The sequence below is a fragment of the Haemorhous mexicanus genome, chromosome 7 (assembly GCF_027477595.1).
Source record: "Haemorhous mexicanus isolate bHaeMex1 chromosome 7, bHaeMex1.pri, whole genome shotgun sequence".
Taxonomy (NCBI): domain Eukaryota; kingdom Metazoa; phylum Chordata; class Aves; order Passeriformes; family Fringillidae; genus Haemorhous; species Haemorhous mexicanus.
Window position 1 is genome coordinate 26,612,796 of NC_082347.1, and position 20,844 is coordinate 26,633,639.

Below are 20,844 nucleotides of genomic sequence, written 5' to 3' on the forward strand. Positions count from 1 at the left end.
TAGAACAGAGAAGAAAATACATCCACCATAGTAGAGCACCTTGATCTTTTTAGCAGCATACCATCTAAATAATTTGTTGTTTAAGAGACATAACACATTGTCAGTCTGAACTAATTTAGGTAATTAACTTGTAATATTGATCATTCTGTACTGAAATATAATACATATTGGATAAAATCCAGGTCCTGCAGAAAATGTATCATTGCCTTTGCCTCCAGCATGGCCTGGATTTCATTCAGTGCATATAGTATCCAAAAAATGCCATAAGACAATATTTTGCAAAAACTGAAATTTGAGTAGTGAATCTTTTCCAACTCATGTTTTGTGTGATCTGTGTATTTTTCAGTACTTTCACATATTGAGAGCCTGAATATTGGCTCAAAATACATTTAATTAATAATGTTCTAGCGTACACTACAACTTATGTCATAACAAGTCATGCACTGGGTTTTCAGCTCTACAATAGTGACAATGAATTATCCTCCAAACACACAGGCAACACCAGCCTTTCCACAGAAGCTTTTTCCAGTTTCTCTCTGCTTTTCCGTTTGTTTTAAAGAGTGTAGGAAAGTTGCTATCACATTATTCCAGGGGAAAATATATATAACTGTTCCTTTACAATGTGTTTGCACTTTTTTTCCAACTTCCAAAACTCCAACAATAAAAGATATCCTATACTGAAAAGGAAGTGTTGCATCTTACTGAATGGAAAATTTGGAGAAATCACCATGCCCTTGACCTGCCAAAAAGGCATCTGTCTTCAGGCACATATCAATGGGCCAGCTTGGCATACTGAGGTCAATAACAAGCTCGAGCAATTTGTTGTATTAAGGATTTTATTCTTGAAATCCAGCTCCTCACCTGTAAATTGAAGACTTCTCGTTTCATCAGGATACTGGACAATTATTTAATAACAGCAAGATTTTTGAACACTGTGAAAAGCAGATACAAAAGTGACACATGCTTTCTACAAAGTAATTAGATGCTCATTTTCTCCAGGACGACATTTGCTTCTCTGAAACTGTAGGAAAGAAGTAATTAAGAGTATCAAAAAACTGCAGGACTGCTCTTTTCCTAGAATGTATTCATGCAATTACCAGTTCAGAAATTGCAACCCTGCTATCAAGCATTTCAGGAGGAGAAAAATTTGACTATGAAGAAATAATGGTGTCCAGATATATGTAATAAAGTTGCTGCAAGCAGACCTACTTGGGAAGAAGCTCTTTTCCTTGGTGACGAGTTGGAAAGCTGCTGTTAGGATTGTTAGCCAGGACATCTCTCCTTGGTTGTACACACAATGGAAGTGACTCCTCTCAGAAAAAGTCACCTTCCCCTCTTCAAATTTCTTCCCAAGGTGGGCAAACTCTGCAGGCAGCCAGAATTCCACTTTCTCTAGGGGAATCCCACATCTGAGCTTTGCAGAAGTGAATTCTGAGCTGCCTGGCAACCTCAATGTTATACAGATGGAGAAAGTATTTTTTTGCTGGACTTAATTCACAGATCATGGTTTCTTTTTATCATTCTCAGCCAAGCAGAGAGGGCCTTGAGAATGCTTCAGTTTTCTCTCTCATTGTACATCAGTGTCTACCCTGTTCTCATGAGAACTCTCTGTTAGTCATCACATTATAGCCTACTGCTCCATCAGGCTTGATGATATGGAAAGAGAACACATCCAGCTCAAATACAGTATTTATAGGTAGAGAAAAATACAGTACTTCCAGAAAATATTGGTGTGTCTCACAGTCTTCTACCAACCATGCAGTTTGGAGTTTGGGTTACAGAATTGATTTAGAGATGAACTTCAGAGTGATGCATAAATATTACATTCCACACATTCCTGTAAGATGGTAAGTATTATGCACATTATACAGATGGCGAAACTAAAGCAATGTGAGTTTACTTGGGCAATTTTCCCATCAGGAAAAAAAGTACAGTGGCAGCATCAGTACTCAAGAATACCTGGCTTTTTTTCTGCACTCAGTCTGAACTATGAATCACTTGCCTAAACCCTGCAGAATAATGTATAAAGGAATATTTTGTTTTTAATTGTGGTATTATATAGCAATATTTTCAAACAATTTATTTAACAAATTGCATGAAAGACTTAAAATATGCTTTTAATTTAAAAAAAAATAGCCAAAAGGTTTTTCCTTGGGCTTTGCTCCAAAACTCACCCTTCAGCTAGGACTAAAGAAAAGCACACACATTTGCACAAATGCAAACAGAAATTCTAAAAGAAAATTAGAAACACATGAAAGTAAGGACTGAGAATGTTTTCTTAACTGCACTCTAGTTTCAGTACAGCAAAATTTTCATTGATTTACTAATGGATAGGCAGTTTCCTTGTGAAGAAACACACAGGCTTTATTTGCAATTAATTCCTTGCTTCCAAGAAACCAATTATCATTCTACAGAAGTACAGCCCACAGAGGCAGGGTGGTGACTGCTCTGTCAGGGCATCTGAGCTCTCTATAAAGCACAACCCTGCTTTAGTCATAAAGGGATTCTGCCCCATGAAAACAGTTCTTACAGAAAGGCAGTTTCACTTAAGACAATTATTTTACTAAGAGACCTATTTTGCGGCTGCTGGTGATTGCAAGATAAATAATCCCAACCAGTATGACTTCTATACTGATTCAAAATAATAAGTAATAATTGATAAATAAATAAGACAAACTACTTGAATTTCAGAAATTTTTTTTATATTAATAACACCAGACTGAAGGTTTCTTATGAAGTCTGCTACAAATGTTCCAGTATTAATACCAGTAATTGAATAAAGTTAATAAATTTTTATAAAATTAAGTACTATACCATGATTTTCTGTTAATTCTCCCTAAAAAAAAAAAAAAAACAGCCAGAAGACAGAAAATATGTAGCTATTAAGTGACTAATCTATGAAAATTTGGGGGTCAATAATAGACAAAAATATTAGTCGTTTTAAAATGGCATGTAACTAGCACTTTCACTCCACATCAAATTATACAGTCATGTTGAAAATGTATTGAGAAGCCTGCTTTATTACTTTCCTCATATAGTCTTAAAGTTCCTCAAATACACAGTAAAATCCTTAATACATTTATAATGACAGTGTGTTGTTTCTTGCATAAAATTACAAGACTTGCCTGGTAAGCACAGCAATGCTTTTCTGAAATCTATAATAGGTAAGTAAACAATAATCTAGTGTTTTCTACAAAGTCTGGCTGACTGATTAGGTGTTGAAAATATGAGAGCATGGGAATGCTTGTGGTTAATAGTTCTTCATAAATGAGCATTTATGACCAGGACTTTCCACAGAAAATGCCAGACAATCAGCCTGCAAAAAGGGTAATCACTATTTTGCTCTTTGCTCATGAAATTTAAAATAGGATATTAACTTTGCAATATCTATTACAGTCTTCTCCTCCAAAAAGGAACATTATTACATTTACTGTAAATTCTAAAAATATGTATTTTACAATCCACTTGTAAAGTTCTAGTACTAAATATTTAAAGGAGAAAAAAATTGCCTTGTTCCATTGTCACATCAGTGCACATAGTTTCACAGCTAGTCCCGAACAACACAATTTTATGTAACCTAAATACAACAGAGCTTTAGTAAAATGTTTTTTCTTTTATAATAAAACCAAAATAAACTTCAGCTTCTGTTTTATATGCCAGTTGAGATTCTTTGCAGTAATTCCTTCCACATCTGCTCTGCAGCTTTCAGGTTTATAAAAGCAGCATCTCCCAATTTCCTTTCATCAAGATATCCATATGCTGTGTTTTATAGACATGTTGGTGCAGTTTAACATGGAGTCACTAATTACAACTTGGAGTCATATATATGCTAAGGTTAAGAAAATAAATACATGTGGTTATGAGGCATTTAATACTGAAAATCCCAGACAACCGAGTCAAAAACTAGGTTTTGACTTTTATTGGTATGTTATCACACTTTCTTCAAAGTGTGATAACATACCAATAAAAGTACATCTGAAATTGTCATGAAAGTCATAAAAACAAAATTGACACTTAAAGGAAAAAAGTAAATAATAAAACTATACATAAGCACCACCAGATTCTAAACCTATGACCTACAATCATGGGCAGAAAAGTTACCCTGAAGATTGTGACAGCAAAACTGCTGCTAAAGAACCAAATTGTTTGTGAATGGGGCTGGCATGGAAAATCTTCATAAAGTATTTTTCCAAAACAAATGTCTAGGATTTCTGAAGACAGTACAGTGTTGATATATTCTGGTTTCAAGATTCTCAGTTGCCAGTGTATTGTAAATGTGATTGGCTTTCCAGTGAGCAGTCCATCGATGGCAGCATTTGAGGGGAGAGAGAGCAGGAGATGACCTCAAACCGCACGACTCTTCACCATATGCAGAGTTAGAGTTCTGCAGTCCTGACTGATCTGTAGGGCTGTATTCCCTTTTCTGAGCACCCTCACTGCACACCCAAAATGCCTGTCCCCTGAGAGTACAACCATAATAGCTCCCATTGATTCCACCTCTGAGAGATGACAGTGTGAGCACAATTGAACGTAGCTGCTGTTCTTTACAGCAAATTGTATGTAAGCATGTAATGATCTGTATAAAAATTTGGGGGCCCAAACATATCCATTAAGCTCCAGAGAAAGACATCTAGGTTGCAGTTTTTAAAAGTGCAATGTAACTCTTCATGCTTCTGTCTAGAAGTTCCTAATGCTTTAAAAAACATTTAAATGGGAGAAATGAAATGTGACCAATGCTTTTTCATTAATTATCTACCTGGAACATATTTCCAGCTGTGCATGTGAAAGAAGAAATCTGTCTTGTCACAAAAAAAGATCTGTAAAGACTGCAAAAATGCTTTCAATCCTAAAATGAAGTTATACATATCCAAGGAGACAAAAAGCAAATTAGAAAAACATGCTACGAAAATATCTGTGGGCATCAGAGAATTTAGAAAGACCAGAATCCTCCAGAAAATTTTAAACAACAAAATCAAACTGGCAAATATATTTTTCTTAAGGAAAACAGTATTTAAGATTCTTGATCAAAACTGACATCTAGAGAGCTACAGGCTAAAATAGGGTCCATCACCTTAAACCCAAGGTTTCCAGGATTAAAAAAAAGGCATAGTAAAGAAATAGAACTGTGGGTCTTACTCTAGTTTTCCTATTTTTTTCCATGCTAATCATGGGATACAGGCTGTAATCTGAAGCAAGCAACATGCTGTCAAGGATATTCTTATATAATCAGCAGAGAACAAACTGTTCCTTCTCTTTCTTAAATCTGTACCCAATCACACATTCAGGCTTCAGTGGGACAGCTTTGCTACAGAGAACTTGCCAGCAAGAGAACAAAGATTTTCCCCCAGACTTTTCCTTTCCCTTTTCTCCCCCTTCCTTCCCCCTCCTAAGAGAGCAGGAGACACAAGAGGCTGCTCTGTAAAGCTGAGCGAAGATGATTTATGACAGACATTGTAATTAAAATTTACAAGTCTTGTTGATGCAAAAAATATGGTTAATCTGTAAAGTTTCTAGCTTGTCTTAACATATGTGTATGTGTATGTGTATATGTATGTGGTGTATGCATATATGTATGTGGAGTATGTGTATGTGTATGTGTGTATTTCATACCTTCCTTCCTTTAAAAAACCACATAACTGCACTGGTAACATCAGAAATTCAAATTAGCCACCTTTTGTGCAAATTAAGAAGTAACAAACTCCAAAGAAAATGCAGCTACATGGTTCTGGCAGGTAAAGCAGAAAAGGGAGATAAATCATATAAGCAAACGAGGTTTCTGGGGAAGAAAATGCTGTCTTGCAGTCCTCCCATGTGAGATTTCAGGTTGTAGTATTTTGTTATTACTCTCCATTTTTAGTAATGAAAAAATGCTAAAGAACATCAGCTAAGTGTTTTCATATGGACTCCCTACATACATTACTACAAATAGCAGAACATAGGCTCTTATTCATAATACATAAAGATGATGTTTAATGAAGAAATTCAACACACATCTTTTACAAGGCATGGATTGACATGAAATAATTCTGGCAAAGTGGAAAAGAAAAAGAATTAGGTTTACTTTTCAAAAGCAAACAGCTTTTTCATTCACTTCCTGATCAAGACCTGTTAGTGATTGAACAATTTTATGGTAATGTAAAGGAGTATTTGTTTTACGTAATAAAGTACTAATGGGAAAACAAGAAAGTAAATGTTAATATCTGATTCACAGTGCACTGTATTTTTATAAAATAAAATGGATTTGCCACATAGCCTTTCCAAATAATATTAAAAAGGTTTTTCTCTTCTTTAACATTACTCAACTTCCCAAAAACTGTCCAGTACTTCCTATGAAGTAGAACAACACCTAACAGTGCCAGTTAACACCAGCAAAAAATACTCCAGCCAACCTTCCAATGGAAAACATGTTGACAAGTATTTTTTCTAGCCCACTGTAGTACTTAGCCATGTCACCTCCTCCCTTTCTAATATTTCTCTGCCTTAATTTAAGTTGGTAGAACCTTTCCCAACTCTACCAGGCTTTAGTATGGTGCATCTATGTTCAAGAGCTTGCACAACTTCTTTATTTAATCAGCTGCTCTGCTGAAGAGGCTCTTCCAGCACACCTGCTCCTGTCCATGGCCCTGTGCTGTGGTGACCAGAGCAACAGTTACTGGGAAACCCTAGCACTGGAAATATTTGGCAGTGGGGCCTGGGGATGAGGTACTAGATGATTTAAAAGGCCTCCCTGCTCCAGCACCTGCACCAAGAACCTGCTCAAGAACTATGTAGGGGTCTCACCCCAGCCCCAAAATAAAAATTAAGAGCGGAACAGAAATATTTTTTAAATTCCCCAGCCAAACAGGAGAAAAACAGAGAGCAACAAGGCCAACTTCTCAGACAGCATGTGTGTTCTGTTTCTGTGCAACCTTAGAACCAATAGCCTAAATTCATCCTAGCCCCCACCCCCCAAACTTGCCACAAAAAATTTAGCAGTAAGAATGTATTTGTTATTCCTCTGTTTTAAATTTTTTTTAATAAATAATAAAAATGTTTTAGGACTTATGCTACATATCCAGACTGCATCATACCCAGTATCGTCATTACTGATAAGATGTCCAATCTCATTACAGGATCCCTGCCAACCACTGATGTTCACAGGAATGGAGCAGGCCCTCTCTCCCTGCTCCCTAGAATTTTAGACAGAGCCTTGCCAAAGTCGTCCAGCACCATCTAGTATCTTTTGCTCTGGGGGAGGTGCAGGATACAGTTTAAAACATCAGAGAAAAGAGTTTAAGAAATTATTCAAGGGTCTGCTGAGCAGTATTCTGTGTAGTCAATAAAATGCTTCAATAGCATTTAGAATCCCACTCAAATTTAATATTTAAATTGAGTACATCATTGTACTGAAACTTTATGTCTTGATGTGTGGATTTGGATTTTTAAGAGGATTTAATCTTACACCATAAGGTATAAATTAGGAAAGACAGCCCCACCTGCCGACAGAACAGTCACATTACAGAGGGAAAATGAACTTGCTAGCCAGGAAACACAAGTTCGCCTTCCACCTCTTTCATACAGACCCCAAAACCACTTCATTCCAGCATTGCAAGAACTCAAACCTTTTTCCCTTTTCTCAGCGTGTAAACTCAGCTGACAAATCAGTTTTTTATCCTTTCTAGAATTCACTGTTCCTTGACAGGATAATGTATGAACTATATCCAGTAGTGTCAGAAAATACAGTTCCATAAAAGCCAATTGAAGAACAATCAACTGAAATGTATTTGAAGAGCACTACTTCCTGTGCTCAGAACTGTAAGAACACTTTATCAAATCAGTGCTCGTAAATATTTTGCAACTTCCATGAAGTTTGTTTTCCAATGATGGGAATGCTTTTTAATTTTAAATCCTTCAATCTCTTTTTTTTTTTTTTTGTGTGTGTGTCTGTGTGTCTGTGTGTGTGTGTGTGTTTTGTTGGTTTTTGTTGTTTGGTTGTCTGGTTTTGGGGTTTTTTGTGAGTGAGAATAGCATAATTGTGTAATTTTGTTTCAAGAGTTTTATCATATAGTAATACCCTTTGTCTCTTATGCTATGTCACTAATAATTTCTAAATAAATATTTTAATAGTCACCAAAAAGGTTCTTTTCCCTCCCTCTTCCCTCAAAGCTTAAATTTCTATTAGATTAGCTGTTCCAAAGAACACACAGAACTGCCAAGAGAAAGTGGCAAAGTTTCTTTCACAAATAACTTTCCCTTACCTATGCCTGGCAGAGTTAGATCTCTGGGAAGCACCTTGCTTTTTCTCTACTTTAAAGCATGTGAAACAAACAGTGACAAGTCGTCCTACAATGAGTTAATTTTTGAGCCTACAAAGTGAAGAGGATGCTGGACAGACAGGCCAAAGCTGCCAGTAACTCCCCACGATGTAACTCACAGTCCCTCCTCTATTTTTCCCTCTCTAAGTTACACCCAGAAAAAAAACATCTGTCACCTCCTCTCAAAGCTCTCAAGCCCAAGCTTGTGAAGTTCACTTCTGGTATCTTCTGCTCTTACAAGAACTGACAACACTGTAGGAAGCAGCATTGCTGTAAGGACAATAAAAAATTGGCAATCTTTCTGTAATGCTTAGCAAATATGAATTTTTTTCCTCTTTGGTGACAAATTAATTATTAACACACTAGATAGAGGGTGAATTAAGCATCACCTTGTGATAAGTGGGGCAAAAGTTGAATTCCAATCATGATGTATAGTAATAAAACAGAACAAAAAAATCCACAGAAACAGACTGCCACTTGGACACAGGAAAATTTTCCTTTACTGATCTGTCAATGCTACACTGTTTCCAGTTAAGAAATTAATGTATGGAAGTTGATGAAGCTTCATTTTGTCACTAGCTTGTTGCAAGGCATCAAAAGTGATGCAGCATGATAATATCAGAGAATTTGAGGCCTATGTTCATGTTTACTGGGGACTGTTTGATTAACAGTTCTTTCATTAAGTTTTATAATTAATGCATTCAGTTATATTCCACTAATCAATGGAAAACCAGAGATTAATTCTTCAGAATCATTTTATTAGCAATGAGGAATATAAATCTCTTATGAAAATATTCTTAACATTTCAATATATAAGAATTGTCTATAAAAATATACTACTACATAACAAAGCCAGTAACTTCTACAAAACATAAAATTCAACATATATTTAACAATATATAGAACATAGCAAAAATCCTCTAATTAATGCTGAGGGTATTTTACCCCCTTTTTGTCAAACAGTAATTCACATAACATAGGAAATTACTCATTCTGATATACAGAAGTTATCACCATAGAACTCTATGTGTGTTCCCCCCTGAAGTCACGTGCATCTGCAGGAACGTAAAGCCACAACTTTTCTTTGGATGTACAGGCAGTTATGACCCCAAAAACATTCTGCTGGTAGCTGCAATGTCCTGCTGAACTCAGTGATCCCATCTGCTGTCAGCACTGCCAACACTGAATTCATGCAGGGACACAGACAATGTTTTTATGACCCTTGTGGGGCTGATGCCACAGATGAGCCTGCCATGGTAATTATGGTTAGAAAACTAAAAAACAGACTCTTCCCGGGTAACTACTGCTAGTTAGCAAGGAAATAACTTCAAAAGAGGCTGCCTCCCTAGAAATAAACCCTCCAACAGACAGCTCTTAAACAAAAGCTCAAGGAAGAGAAAATACCATGGGAGTAGTTGTTATTTTTTAAATTATGATCAAGGGAAGTATGATCCATTTTGTCATTACTGATTCCAGGAAGCATCATCTTGGACCACTTTTTGGAATTGGGAATTTGTTTTCAGAATAAAAATTACACATTTAACTAGTAATATCACCAATGCTGTTATGTTGAGGTTATTTCATGCCTGGTGTTAAACAGATGCCGGAAATCCATTTTAATTATATAGACCACTCTTGTCTACTCCAATGAGCTTGTCAAATTCTTGGTGTACATTTATTAAAAAGCCCTTACTGAAAGGGCTTTTAGAGCATACTTTAAACAACCAACTGAACCTGAAAGAAATTGGCTGCTGCACAGTGACAGTACAAAGCCATCAGCTTCCTATAGAAGAGTTGGGTACATAAGGCATTAAGGCTACAAAGTCTCACTGAAGACCACCAGCAATTACAGTGTCTTGCATAGTAAAGAACATATGAACCAAACTTATGATGCATCAGTAACAATTAAATCTTTTTATCCCTATGTTTCTGTGCAAAATAACCAGTAATTAATTATTACTCCTTCAATTCAGAATCCACAGAAATCAGAACATTGAATGAATATGTTGAAATTCAAGAGAAACTTAACATTGTAACAAAGCAATTGCAATGCAACAATATTTCATCATATTACATAGGAAGGAGTTGCTATTAGAATAGCACATTTAAAAAGTAAGGATCACAGCAGGACACTACAGACAATGAACATCAATATATTTCTGACTCAAAGCTCAGAAAAATAACTTTTGACCCTGAGAAACTTGCTGTATCAAAACGCTAAAGAAGATCAAAATCTAAAAGACTCAAGGCTCAGCCAGTTTCATTTCAGATTCTCAAGCTGTTAATTTTTGAAGAAAAGTTTTACCATCCCAACAGAAATTTTAATAAATATTTTCAATTTAAAAACCCCAGCATTTCATGGTATCCACACTTTTGCAGTTTTATTATCTTTAAGACTTGCAACTAATATTTAGGCTTTCAGCCTATATTTGAAAGGAAGAAAAATTTTAAAATTGAGGTGGTTGAAGACCTTAAAGCTTAAATGTCTTTCATTCCCAACATCATCTAGAAAAACCAATGACAGAAACTAGCTTGTCATGTTTTATGGATAGAGAAGCCCTAGTCAAGTCCTTTATTCTCATTCCAGTTAAAGAGTTCCCTAAAAGATCGATCAAAATCAAAACCATGTTCCAAAACATATATCCATCAACATAGGATCTGGTTTAGATTATTATTTTAACAACTTAAATATTTAGCAAGGTTTAAGAACAGCAAGAGGAAATAAGCAGATGAAGCCATAAGGAAACCCTGTATGTTTGAACAAAGAAAAAATACAATCATCTGGGGGTTTTGGCACAAGAAATATATTGAAAGAGTTTCTGCTAGAACTTGAGACAAAAATTACAAATCACTATACCTAGATGTTGATTTCTGGTCATGTAGCATATTTTCTGTACTTACTTCTGTGTTAAGAGCAAGAAAACAATCCTTTCTTCAGTAACCTGTTCTTCTCTACTAAGTGTAAACAAATTTGATTGAAATCACACAGACTAAAGATGTTTTTTAATGTAAGTTTCCACATAATTTTTATTCTGTGCTGACAAAGCAGCATTCATATGATATAATTTAAACTGTTACTGAATTCTACTTCCTAAAGTTTTTATACTGTCATCAAGTTTAGGCTACTCCGGTTTTGCTCTCTCCAACACCCTTACTAAAAAGATATGTACTGGATCAGCTCCCAAGAGTAACTCATCACATAACCACATAAGCATTGAGCCAAGAGGAGAGAGCAGGGCTAGCTGACAATCCAAGTTTGCATCAATCTGAACAGCTTTGGAACCACACCTTTGTAAGTGGCAATTCAAATTGCCAACATGCCTATTACACACGAAGTGAAGCAGTAAAAAATGCAGTCTGTTCTCCTTCCCTCCCCTGAAAGTGGTCTCAATGGCAGTGATGGTTAAGCAGCAGAAAAACAATCCCAGTTTGCAGTTTCAAGTATTAAGCAAAAAGGGTGCCAAACTGGAATTTTATTATTATGTGAGGCTTTTAAGAGATAATAAAGCAGTTTCCTGACCTTGTCAGCAGTAGCTGAGCTTCAGTGTTCAGGAAAAGCAGAGAACAGATAGCTGTAAGCAGGAACCAATTCTGCTATTCAAATGGAATCTTCTCATATCCATAAACACATTCAGATTCGGGGTGCAGGTTTTACCTACAGAAACTTGGACAAAGACAGCTCCTCATATCCGGATACATAGAAAAGGTTTTTCTGTGAGGTAATGAAAAACACCTGGAGGACAACTCAATCATTGGTCCCAGCCAGCACGGCTTCATGAACAGCAAGTCTTGATTGTCAAACCTTCTACTAAAGGGCAGCCCACCAAGTCAATCTAGGAAAGCCAGAACACATAATCTCTTTGGACGTCAGCAGAGCTTTTGATACTGTCACAGCATCCTTCTGGACTTTTGTCCAGCACACAGCTGGATAACTGTGTTACACAATGGGTGAGCAGCTGGCTCACGGATCAGGCACAGAGAGTTACAGAGAACGGGGTGACATCAGGCGTCCAGTCTCTAATGGGCTTTAGACTCAGCCCAGTTCTCTTCAGCATCTTCATTAATGACTTGGATGCAGGATTCCAAGGAATATCAAGTTTGCTGATGACACTAAATTGGGAGGAGCTGTTGACTCCCTCAAATGCTGGGAGGCCCAGCAGATACCTCAATAAATTAGAGGGCTGGGCAACCACCAAGCATATGAAGTTTAACAGATTCTGCTCCTGGGGTGGGGCAACAGACAGACTGGGGAATGAGAGGCTGGAGAGCAGCACCATGGAAAGGGATCTGGGGAGCCTGGTGGATGGCAAGGTGAGGAAGAGTCAGCAGTGCCCTGGCAGCCAGGAGGGCCAAGTGTGTCCTGGGGGGCACTGAGCACAGCATGGCACTGGGCACAGCAAGGGAGGGGATTGTCCCACTCTGCTCTGCACTGCATGTTGCACTGAGTGCTGGGGGCAGTTTTGGGTGCCATAAGGTAGGAACAACATTAAGCCCTTAAGAGAGCTTAATGGAGGGCCATGAAGATGGTGAAGGGTCTGCAGGGGAAGACTTATGAGGATATGGCTAAGGTCACTTGGTCTGTTCACCCTGGAGAAGAAGAGACTGAGGGGACATCTCACTGAGGTCTTCAACATCCTCTTAAGGGGAAGTGGAGGGGCAGGTGCTGATCTCTTTTGCCTGTAGTCAGTGACAGAACTCAAGTAAATGCCCTGAAGCTGAATCAGGGGAGGTTTAAGCTGGATATTAGGAAGAGGTTCTTCACCCAGAGGATATTTGGGGACTGGAACAAGGTCCCCAGGGAAGCAGTCACAGCACCAAGCCTGTCTGATTCAAGGAACTTTTGGACAATACTCTCAGGCACGTGGTATGACTCTTAGGGTGTCCTGTGCAGGGCCAGGAGTTGGACTCAATGATTCTGACAGGCCCGTTCTGACTCAGTATATTATGATACTCTGACCCTAAAGTACTATTTGCACTCCATGCCTTTGGGATTGAAGTCCCCAGATCTGCCCTGACAGGATGCAATGCTTACTGGCACAGGAAAATACACGTGACCAGACATCTAATAAATCAAAGAAAACATCCACCACCTTTAGTGATTTAGAAAAAAAAAACATCAAGTGTACAGAACATAGCACTCTCTTTTAGAAAAACACCAGACTGAGTAAGTAACTGAAAACCTCCTCAAGATACAAAGGACCAAATAAAGATTCCAATTTAAATTTTCTTTAAACTTTACTGAGACAAGACCCAAAAGTTTCAACTTGGGAAAATTTCACTTCCTGATACTAAACATTTAGTCCTCCTGAAATGTGAAGGACACCAAGATCAGTAATAAAACTATTTTTCTTTAGTATTTGTAGCATTCAAAATAAAGCCTACGAAAGTGAGAAGATGTGCAAGAGAAGTGATAAATATAGACTTAAAAGGGCCAGCATGAGAACTGGGACTGAAGTTGCCCACTAGGACTGTCTGATGAAGTGGGGATGCCTGAATGTCATGTGTGTGCATAGTGTCACCCTTCCACCAAGCTTTCCTCAAATCCCTTCTGTAGAATCTCTGTATGACCTTGGCCAACCTGTATTTTCTGTGAAACTGCAATTACATTGCACTCTTGTACATTCTTAGGAAACAGGCAAAAGCTTTAATGTAAATCCTTCTAAGTTTATGAAGGCAAAGGAGACTCAAACTTGGTCTCATAAAGAACTTTTGTATAGAAGGATCTGAAAAGGGTCATAAGCAGCATTAAATATAACCTATACTAAATACCTAAAATATATAATCTTTTGCATAGAATAAAGAAAAGTGCAGCTACAGCGCAGCAGTCCCTACCAGAAGAAAGGGCTAATTTATGTGTGGTATAGAATTAACTGTTGTCTCTCATCACTGAGACCGCAATAACTAAAGACATGTTTACAGGGAAAATCACTTTTGAAAAAAAAAAATAGGTGATTAGGTTATTTCACTATGTCTGTGAAGTAAGTACAAACACTTAAAATACTTTTTTTAAAAAAGCAAAGCTGATAGGTAATTTTCACAAGTTAATTTTCTCTTGATACTACTTGGAAAAATAAAATCGCTTTTGTTTTTTTAGAATCCAAATTAAATCTGCATTTGGCATTTGTTTGTGCAAAATAATAATTATAAAGCTTACAGAAGTACAAGCTTTATCTGTTCTATAAAAGCTGGTTGTTTAAGGATTATCAACTCTTCACTCCCTTCCAACTTTTGTACTGCAATTCCTGTGGTAATCAAGCACAATAATATTATTAAGTCTGAGAGACTTATTTCCACTGCTCTGAAAAATAGAGTCTAAGTGGAGAGCCAGGAACTTTAGGAAAATAAATATTGTACACTATTGAAAGGAAGCAACATCTTTGAAGTATCTTTCTACTGCCCATATTAGCACGCCTAAATATAAGAAAGGAAAGTATATACCTCATCAGTTGCTAAAAGATCTTCAATTTTGGTTAAAAAAAAAGTCAACTTATTTTACTGGATATAATTTGGTACTACAATTTGGTAAATGGGATATTTAAATAAATAAAAATAAATATTGTATTTATATATCTTTCAAGATTGCTTGTTTCTGTAGTGAATTGGTGTCTATATTGTTAGATTTCCCTCTGTTTAGCTTTTTTCACACTGTGTCTCCACTTACGAATGGCAGTTCCAGAACTACTGGCTACTACACAAAGAGCACCACCCACAGTCCACCAAGTTGGTATATGATTGAGAAAAAGAACTTGTAAAATAAAAGCAAACACCACATCCATTGTTCTCATTATTGATACAGGTCCAGCTTTCTCTATCTGTAATGCTTTTGTGAGAAATATCTGACCCCCCAACCCTAACAAGCCTATTAATATTAGAAAAACCCTATCTCTGCCACAATGTGGTAAACGCCATTCATTCAAAACAAACAATGCTATAACACACCCAATTAATCCAATGACTGCATAATACCAAATTGACAAAAAATAATGCACAGACTTCCCCACCTTCCTTAGTATAACAATAGTCGAAGCTGCGGATAACGTGCTTGCAATCGCTGCTATAGTTCCTTTAAGGTGATCTGAGTAACTTCCTTCAATCCCTGTAACGTGTGAGCCAAACAGAAATGGTGGTCTGGCAATAAGAATCACTCCAGTGACTGCAAAGAGAGTAAACAGAAGATCCCAAAGGCTGTATTTCTCTTTGAGAAAGATCCAAGCCAGCAATGATGTAAAAACAGGACTGGTAAAAGTTATAACAGTGGCATCAGCTAGAGGCATGACTTGGTAAGCGTAGTAGAGAAGAACCATTGCAGTAGAGCCAAGGAATCCTCGGAAGAAAAGAAAAATTCTTTTACCTTTTGGTCCCAAAAACCCTGTTCTGAAAAACAGAAATGTCACATTAATGTCACTACCTTGCTTATTTCATGACTAACATCCAAACATATTTACGTATGGTACATACCCTTCTAGGCAAGGGAGTTTAATACCCAAATATTCTCAACTGTCTGATCACAGACCAGTTTATTTCCATCATGACCCAAAGTCACACTCAGAGCCCAGAACCTGTTCTTCTAGTGATTAATTTTTCACTTGCAAAATAACCCAACGGTATCTACAAATTATCTTCTGTTTTTTTTTAAGATCACCTCTTTGTGGAAATCAAAGCATTCGATACAATAATCCTAGCAAAAGCCTCTACCATTCAGGGAGTCAAAGATTTTCAGTTTTCTGAATCATATTAAGAAACGACCAACTAATCTAAAATAATGCAGTTATGCAACTGAAGTCCAAAATAAAATAACACTGCAGTGCAATCATATTTAAGAGAGTGATAATTCTAGATCTAGTTTTAAGAAATAACTTGAAATTTAAACATTTTTTACACTTACTTGTAGTATATTAAACCAGGAAGAACAAATGCCATTTGGAAAACACATCGAAATGCACTCACTTCCACTGAATGTACATCTTCTATTTTTTTAAGAAATAAAGAGGCCACTGAGAAAAGGAAGGCAGACAGTATGGTATAAAACAGACCAAGTCCTGGGCACGCAGCTTTCTTCTTTGCCCCTGCAACAGATAAACTACAGTTAATAAGGATCTATTAGAAGACTTCTCTGATCAGACAGCTCTGCACACTGCAGTGCTCCACGTATCTGTAGTGATTGTTGTGACATAGAACAGGGGAACCAAAGAAACAAAAGCAAATATTACATGTATTTACCAAACCTACCATGAAAATATTTTTCACTGACCACCATGGGTCTTCCTTTTTCTTAAAACAGGGTGCGAGAGAAGAACTCTAACACCTGGGATACAAAACACTGCAGTTCTACACGAGTTAGTAGACCTAAATTCTTGTAGGTATCAGACTAGTATTGGTGATTTACTACAGGGACTAGTCACAATTCTGCCCAGGAACCAATACATCTAACTGACTACAAAACAGTCCATGGTCAGATTCTGAAACTATTATCTTAGGAATCAGCTGCTTGGTTAACTAAGGTTCCTAAGCAAAAGTTAATTTCCTTTCTCACAAATACACAATATAAAATCTCTGTACAGAAATTCATTTTTGTTATACCTCATGTTTATTTTGCAGCTAAATCACCCTAAATTTGACCAAGACCAATAACATTTTTATCTTGCTGTAAGAATCCAAATATTTTCTTCAAATAGGCATCAATTACAGATTTTTAAGCAGAATAAATTTAAGTAACTAATGTTAGAACATCAAAAATCTGATATCTATCATAACTCCATGAAGACCTTAGTTTATGCTTACTTATCAGACTTCCCCTTCCTGAAAGTTTCCTAAGTCTAATGTTTCTATTCAAGTTTCCTCATTGCCTCAAGATTTCTTCAACAACATACTCTTCCTCGTTCCACTCATTTTCTCCACACTGAAGTATGAAAAAAAAAAAAAAAAAAAAAAAAAGCCAGCAAGGAGGGGGAGAGCAGTGAGACAGAGAACTATGTTGAAGTCAGCAGCAGCAATCTCCAAAGAAATCGGCCTTTTTTGTTATTGCTTTGTTGCACAAAAGGAACAGTATTTCCACTGAACCTAGAGGTGAACACCAAGGAAAAGAGAACCCATCTAAAAATTTGAGGGGGATGTCACCTCACTGTCTCTTTCTTTCTCTCTACCTGCATAAAACATTGGGAGCTACCTTTTCTTCTGCAACTCTCTCTAAAGATAGGAGCAAGAACCTCATGTCCCAGAGGCAGTGTTTTGATAAAAGAGTGCCTCATCTCACATTAGTGTAGCAGCCTGTGAGCCTTATGGATCCTCTAAAACACCATCAGCTGGGTACTGCTGCGAGTTGCTTAGCAACTAAGTATGGTTTTGAGAGAATTTTTTTTTTTTTTTTATTAACAAAACTTGTCACAAACCATTTTGATCCTCCTCGAGATCAGCACTCAAGGGTGAGAAACTGCATCTTACTTACTGCCTAGAAAGGGAGATTGCAGGCTGACAGTCCTGGGGACCCAGGCTTTACAACAGCAACCACAACCTGAAGTAGGCAAAAGGTTTGCTTCTCAAGGAATCCTGCCACATTGCAGCTGAGAGTTACAGCTTCTACTTGAAATATTTCTGTTTAGCAACAGCCTCTTACATAAAACTGACTATAAAAACTACCACAAACCAACACTGGACCAGGACATCTACCAACTATGAAACAAAGTGGATTTAAAAATTGTTCATGAACTACGTAATGCTTTAATCCACACAGTCACATAACAGAACTACAAAATTAACAGTCTCTAATATTGAAACAAGAGGAATCAGACTGCCTTATAACTGAAATGGGAAATCCAAACCAGGCTGGCTTATGAATGAACACAGCACAAACAGAACTATTAATTTTTATCTCAGGCATGATAGCTTCTCTGATTATTACAGAATGAAGCCAACCTAAATAAAGGAAGCGTTGAAATGGAAAACCAATCAGATTAAGGCAAAATACACTGAAAGGATCTTATATCCAGAACTAAACTTTGGATTGTAAGGAACAAACAAAAATCAGAAGGAACTAATTTCTGTAAGCTACCCAAAAGACCAAGCCTATCAAAACCAGAATCTTCAGGACCTTGTAATACTAGAATTTAAACCATCAACATCTTGAATTGCCAAAGCATGTACTTAGTGCAATAACTAAGTGTTTTATTTCCTTTTAAAAATAAAATGGTCCAAGTTCTTCCACCAAAAACAAGAACTGCAGTTCTGAAGAGTACTAATTTCAAAGTAAGTTTTAGAGAAGTTACATTAAGATAACATTCCCACCCCACAAAATGTTAAGCCTCAAAATACCAGCCTAACACCATCAAAACAGTCAAGCACTCATGCTTTTTTCAAAGCATGTAGCAGCCTGAAAATCAAAAGATCAAAAAGTCTTCTTTTTTGAGTGGCTACAGATTTAATTTTCCAGTTTTATTTCCTGGCCATCTCCACACATAATGCTTTCAAACAGTCTTCCACTCCTGTTTTAAGTCATTGGTAAATGCCTCCCACAGCCACCTGTTGTAGTTGTAAATTCTAATTGAGTTTTTAATGCTGTACTTTATTGCAAACAGTTTTTATACTTGCAAAATGCATGCAATGAAAAAAATCACACTTCTCACATACAAGCATCTCAAGAATAGCAGAAGAGGCAGAAGAGTACTGGCTATGGAAAAAACAGTGAGAAGATGATTGTCCTAGACCTTCAGGAAAGGCAGAGGATTCCCCATGTTATAAAAAGCAGAAGAGTTCTCTTTGACTTCTGTAAAGTGCCAGGAGCACAAGACCCTGCATTGGAACTAATCATGGTCATGCAGACAAGATCTAGGGGTGATTCATAGTCTTCAGTCATCAACTCAGTCAACAATTTTCTGAGGCAGACAACCCAAAACCGAAGTACTCTTTCTGGTTAATTAATTAAGGTTTCTCAGGATTTCAAACACTGGGTTTTTTCCCCCAAGCTTTGCTTTATATAAGTGACACTAATGTGAATTTCACTGATGAAGGACTCTGGCTTCTCCACAGCTCACAACAAATCTATTTTCTGCTGGAAAGTCAATTACAGTCATTTTAATGACAAACACATTTTCAGTGAAGTTGTTTCAAAAAAAGTACTCCTGATAACTTCAGAAATTATTTTAAGATGGCATTTATGTTTTTAAGAGAACTCCACTTTAAACCTACATGTTCCATATTTCCCAATACGTTTGTGGCTTTATCAAATTGCAGCTTTATCAGGAAGTCACAGTCACAAGTACGTGGACTAACAAAGCGCGCTCTCAAACGCATTTATAGTGCCAGAAGTTCACACGGGCAGAAGGCACCTCTATTTACCCAAACCTGTCAAGTCTTTAAAACTTTAAAAACAGGAAGTACTGTTTTTCCCGAGGAATAATCGTTCCCGAGATTCTCACAAAGGCGACAGAGCCGCCCGGCTCTGGGGGTGAGCGGTGCCGGGGCCTTGCCCGCTCCCGGGGCGGGGGGCACCGGGCACCCGGCCCGAGCCGCGCCCGGCACAGGGTACGAGGGCACGGAGCAGGTCGTGCTGCCGGCCCGCTGATTCCTCCACTGGGGCCGGCCTGTCCGGTCAAGAGGACGAGAGGAAGAGGCTGAGGCCGAACCCGCTCGCAGGTGACCCGCGGGCATCAGGTGCGAGCCGCCGCCGGGGACGGCTCGGAAGCGGCGAGGCGGCTCCTGCCGCCGGCGGGGCGGGCACCGATGCCGGACGCCCTCTGCAGCCGCCCGAGGCCGCTCCCCGCCCCGCCGCCACGTGCGGACGGCCCGATGCCCGGCAATGTCACCCCGAGAGCGGGCAGCCCAGCCGGGACGACGCTGCCCCCCTGCCCGACTCTGTCTCCTCACCAGGTGCCTCGCAGCAGAACGGCCAGGACATGCCCGAGCAGCAGCCACAAGCGCGGCGCTCCTCAGCACCCGCCGCCTCGACGCCGGGCGCCGGGCACGGGCACGACTGCACCGCGCCCGGCCCGTCCTCCCGGCCCGGCGGCACCTCCGGCTCCTGTCCGCCCGCTGCCGGAGCGGCGTCGCCCCCTCCGCCCTGACACAGCACCATGAGGACGCGGAGCTGCCACGATGCTCCCGGCGGCTCCTCGGCTGCCGGCGACACCTGCCCTCCTGCGCATGCGGTGCGGCCGCCCAGCGCCGCCCGCCGCCTTCCCCCCGCCCGCCCGCAGCGCCGAGCACCCGCGGGGGAGGCTACACCGGGTCCCGGCTCCGCCACCCCCCGCCAGGCCCCGCCTGGAGCCGGCCGGGCGGCCCGTCCCTCCCGCAGCGGGTACCTGCCTGCGAGCCCGGCGGCGGCGGAGCGCCCCTGCCGTGACAGGAGGCAGCGCCCCGCCGCTTCCTTCCTGGCGTCCCCCGGAGAGAGACCCGGCGAGGGCAGCGGGAGCGGTGCCGGGGAGCGACGAGGCCGTGGTGCCTCGGGAGGGGGAGCTCTGACCCCGCCGGAGAGCGGAGGGGGCCGCGCAGGCCTCGGCCGTTTCCGAGCAGAAGAGATAAAACACTGGGAAAAGGTGACGCGAAGTTATTTTAGGGG

General features: G+C 39.2%; 1 protein-coding gene across 1 annotated transcript; it reads right to left on the reverse strand.

Annotated features, from left to right (window-relative positions):
- Positions 1–9,031: 9,031 nt before the first annotated feature.
- Positions 9,032–20,456, reverse strand: SLC35G1 (solute carrier family 35 member G1). Its single transcript, XM_059851620.1, is given in 4 exon segments — positions 9,032–15,668; positions 16,180–16,360; positions 20,154–20,395; positions 20,397–20,456. Coding segments are annotated over 4 exon segments (1,218 nt in total). The 5' UTR covers positions 20,432–20,456; the 3' UTR covers positions 9,032–14,908.
- Positions 20,457–20,844: the final 388 nt, after the last annotated feature.